At 37.0% G+C, this 4,309-nt stretch overlaps 1 protein-coding gene across 1 annotated transcript in view; it reads left to right on the top strand.

Moving 5' to 3' along the window:
• Positions 1 to 986: 986 nt before the first annotated feature.
• Positions 987 to 4,309, top strand: part of LOC117117066 (pyridoxal kinase-like) — a gene marked incomplete in the record, with an annotated part of 12,500 nt that continues 9,177 nt past the window's right edge. Inside the window, 1 exon segment of the mRNA XM_033261256.1 lies at positions 987 to 1,203. Coding sequence (XP_033117147.1) covers positions 1,114 to 1,203 — 90 coding nt within the window.

The following is a 4,309-nucleotide window of genomic DNA, read 5'->3' as shown; positions in this document are numbered from 1 at the left end:
TGCTGTATACCTTGCTTTGCCATTTTCGATAGGTGAATAGGACCTAATTGTAACTTTAGAGCACTGGTGAATATTTATTACTTCGTAATTTGTAACGAATTATTTATAAACCATGCTTCCTACGATGTCATTATTTAGATGTAATGGTACTCGACTTCAACGGTCATTTAGGCCATAATTGGAAGTAAAAACCATTATTTAGATATAACGACCTAGACACGATAACACGTGTGCATTACATATAATGAGTGTGAAGTCCAAGCATTATGGTTTTGCGACAGCTATTATTTATTTATAATGAAATGTAAAAGCAGTTATTTATAAATAATGAGTTTTAAGTCAATTCGTTATTTATATATAATGAATTCAGTGAACTTATTATATATAAATAATTGTAAGTTACTCTTATTATTTATATATAATGATTTGTTACCTTTTCATTTTTTTTTATATATAATGGAATCAGTGAAATTATTATATATAAATAATTGTAAGTTATTTTTCATTATTTATATATAATGATGTGTTTCCCCTTCCTTATTTATATATAATGAAGCCAGTAACCTTATTATATATAAATAATGTTTGGTTAGCCTTTCATTATTTATATATAATGTAATCAGTAAACTAATTATAATATATAAATAATGAAACGTTAACGCAATTATTTACATATACTATTTTAGACGTAAATGCACTATATATAAATAATGGGTGATCTAGTCAATTATATGTTAAATAATGAATTATATATAAATAATTGTGTTAAATAATAAATTTACACTTGGCGCCTCATACATTTGTACCTCCTAGCTACCCGAACTGAAATAGTAGACTCCAAACAAACGTAGCGCGGTTATTGAGATCGAACATGACCGAAGCCTGTTGATAGCTCTATGGTTTTGGCATACTTACCTGGTATTGTGCGACAATGTACGGCGATACGTGTGGAAGAGAGACTACTAAAATACACATGTGCCACCACCCGGTGAGTGAGTTCAAAGGTTAATTTAGTACTGAGCCGTACATTAAATTGTTGCATGGGCTACATTTATTAAAGTACAGTACAGTGTTTTGTTTTCTCTTGGAAGTTGGGGTTCAGATAAAAGTAAAATGTCGGTTCATGATCGCAGAGTATTATCAGTACAAAGCCATGTTGTGTCAGGATATGTTGGAAACAAAGCAGCCGTCTTCCCAATGCAGGTGAGACTTAGCCTAGGCCTAGTTTTAGTATAGTATAGCCTAGGCTAGTAGTAGGGCCTAGGCCTAGTCTAGAGTCTAGTAGTACTACAGTAGTAGTAGTAGGATAGTAATTTAGCTAGGCCTAGCCGGGTCTTGGTGGATAGGCTAGGCCTATGCCTATACAGCTTAGCATAGGCTAGAGAGTTCCTCCTCTCTCAGGGGGTATCTCAGGGCCCGTTTACGAACTTTCGTAGCTTACGTCAGGCGTAAGCTAATTCACGGATTAAAATTCCAAAGTGTTCACACAAACGGCGTTCCTATATTAACGCTGGCGTTAAACTAGTAGTAATATAGGCCTATGGGGGAATAGTTTTAGTTTTAAATAATGTATGGGTTCTTAACTGTAGTAAAATTAACATTGGATCAGTAAAACTTTTAAATCTGTGAATTGTTCGAAGTGAACTTATATGATTATTGTAACAATTTTACTTTGATTTTTCAGCTAGCATTGTTGGTGTTGCAGGTTTTAATAGACAGTCTAAATAGGTTAAAATATCTTACAAAACACAATCAACAAATCATATACATTATAACTAAGTAAAATGCAATAGAAAAAGACCCCCTTTACCATTTCATTTATAGAGAGCACAGGAAATGGCCCAAAAATGTTAATTGAATGGACCCCATAGTAATAATTACGAGTTTTCTGTCCTAATAATACCGGAAAATAGAGTGTAAATAATATTGCAGTCCAACTTTTGATGGCCCATCATTTTCGCCTGGCCCACAAGGCTTGTGCCTTATTTGCCTAATGGTTAATCCGGCACTGCACAAGAAAGAGACCAAAGTAGCTTAATATATTGCAATCGTGATTGGTCAATCTCTTGAAATGAGGTCAAATCATTCAAGCATCACTGGCGTTAGCTCAGTGGCGTTAACTAATCTGGGGTCTACAGGTAGCGTTAATAACGCCAAGGACGTGGCGTAGTGAGTGGCGTTAACAACGCCACTGCCTAGTTCACACACAAAGGCGTACGCTACGCCAGACTGAAGCCAGCCTTACGCCGTGTGTGTGAACATAGCCTAAGTTTGGAGGGTTGTAGGCTGCCTCGGGCACAATAGCCCACAGCATGGTGTTAAATAACCTTACTTTTACGAGAAATCTATTCAGATTAAGCACTTGACTCTGAATTTCTTTTCATCCATGCTTTCGTCCAGTGACATCGCTTGAGTAGTCCTCTTTTTATAAATTATATTATCCAATTTTTAAGCCGAAATATTAATTTTATTTTTACAACAACATACCCCTTTACAATGGCTGCAGCTGAACAGAGTGGGTGGACTGACGAAGCAACCCAAACGTTAATTAGCATATGGGGAACGACATCCATACAAGATGGTTTTGATGGAACCCGACGGAACGCCGCCGTTTATAAAAAAATCGCACAGAAGATGCGGGAAATGGATTATATCTTTACGTACGCACAGATAGTTACCAAACGTAGAAAATACACCAAGGAAAAGGACTCCAACGGGAAGTCAGGAGCCCCCCCCCCAACAGAATGGCCATATTTTGAGATGATGAACGAAATTTTTGGCGATAGCCCATTTCTTGTCCTTCACACACTGTTGACACATCGTTGTAGAACTACTGTAGTAGTAAAGTAGCAGTAGTAAGTCTATAGGCTATTTTTTTTTTCTTTGTTTTTTGTAATTTTCCCAGTTGGCCTAGGCTCTAGTTTCGGTAATTCGTTGTTGAATTGCCTTGTTGGGCTGAGGAAGGCTAAGCGGTGAAGTGTTTGTTTTGTTTACATGAAAGGCCTATACCTTACGGTCCGTATCCGAATAACTAGGGGTTCGTAAACAAGCGATCTAATGACCTACCCTCTGGGCATTATGACATTTTTTACTTATCCGGTTTCGTTGGAAGTTCGTAGACACAACCTCAGTAAGGCCTAGCCTAGCTAGGCTTGTGGCTAGCTGGCTTGGCCCTTGCCTAGGCCTACTCTCTGTGCAGGCAAAGCGGCAAGGCCTGTAAGTCCTTTTAGGCTAGGCTAGATAGGGTATTTTAAGAGTCTCCTACCTATAAAAGCAGGGAAATTGTAGGCCTAGGCCCTATGCATTTGTGCAGAAAGTCGCTTGCTTGGAAAAAGGTGCGCCGAATCGTAAATGCTGATAAATTGCATTGGTTAACAGTATGTTTTTTTTTTATTTCATTTTATTGTTTTTTTTTTTTCTTTGAGAGCAGGGCTATCTCTAAGACGACAGTGGCTACACTTTTGCTGCTCCCTGGCTCAACTACAGTAATTATTCTTATATGTTTGTGAATTTCTGTTTTTTTGTATTTTTAATGTTTGATATTGTTATTTGTTTTGCGGAAATGAATAAAATTAGGCAGTGTATATTATGCCGGCACCGGCCAATATGCCAACATCGATATAATGCCGGTCTATTTCTCTGATTGGCTAATGTAAATTATGATGTCATCAAGACCACCGCGTGAATGAAGAATCGGGAAAGAAACACGAAAAGCTGAATTATCTATAGGCTGGTGATTTTTTTTTTTTGATCTCGAAACAAAAACAAAAAGAATTTGAAGAAAACTAAAAAAAAGAAAAGGAGGCTGAGAAAAAGATAAATTTCAAGACCTTGGCGAACAGAGGGATTCGTAGTGCTGACAGTGACAGTAGTATAGGCCTACCTTTTTGCCAACCTAGGGCAGGCTAGACAAACTGATACAGTAGTGATGATGATTGGGTTTAGGGTAGATAAAGTAGACCTACCTTCTTGCTAGCCTAGGGCAGGCTAGACAAACTTAGATCCATTCAACCACCGTGACTTTGGGCTAGTGATGATTAGAGATTCATCCCGCCGTAGGACGGATGATTGTTGGTGCAATTTTTTGAAGTGCATCACACGGTGATTGTCTTTAATCGATAGACTGCTCTGACTGAGACAAACTGTACATCCTTACTTTACATCATCAATGATATACATATATATATAATGGTCTTTAATACTGTATGTATTTTTTGTATTATTTTGTAATTTTTCCCTACGGCTACGGTATATATTCGAATATATACTATTTAAATGTCTTATGTTTTTGAATACAATCCATTTATCC

The sequence above is a fragment of the Anneissia japonica genome, unplaced genomic scaffold (assembly GCF_011630105.1).
Source record: "Anneissia japonica isolate Jap-2015-1 unplaced genomic scaffold, ASM1163010v1 scaffold288094_len592898_cov174, whole genome shotgun sequence".
In the NCBI taxonomy this organism is placed as follows: Eukaryota; Metazoa; Echinodermata; class Crinoidea; order Comatulida; family Comatulidae; genus Anneissia; species Anneissia japonica.
This window is presented reverse-complemented; position numbering and strand designations above follow the sequence as displayed.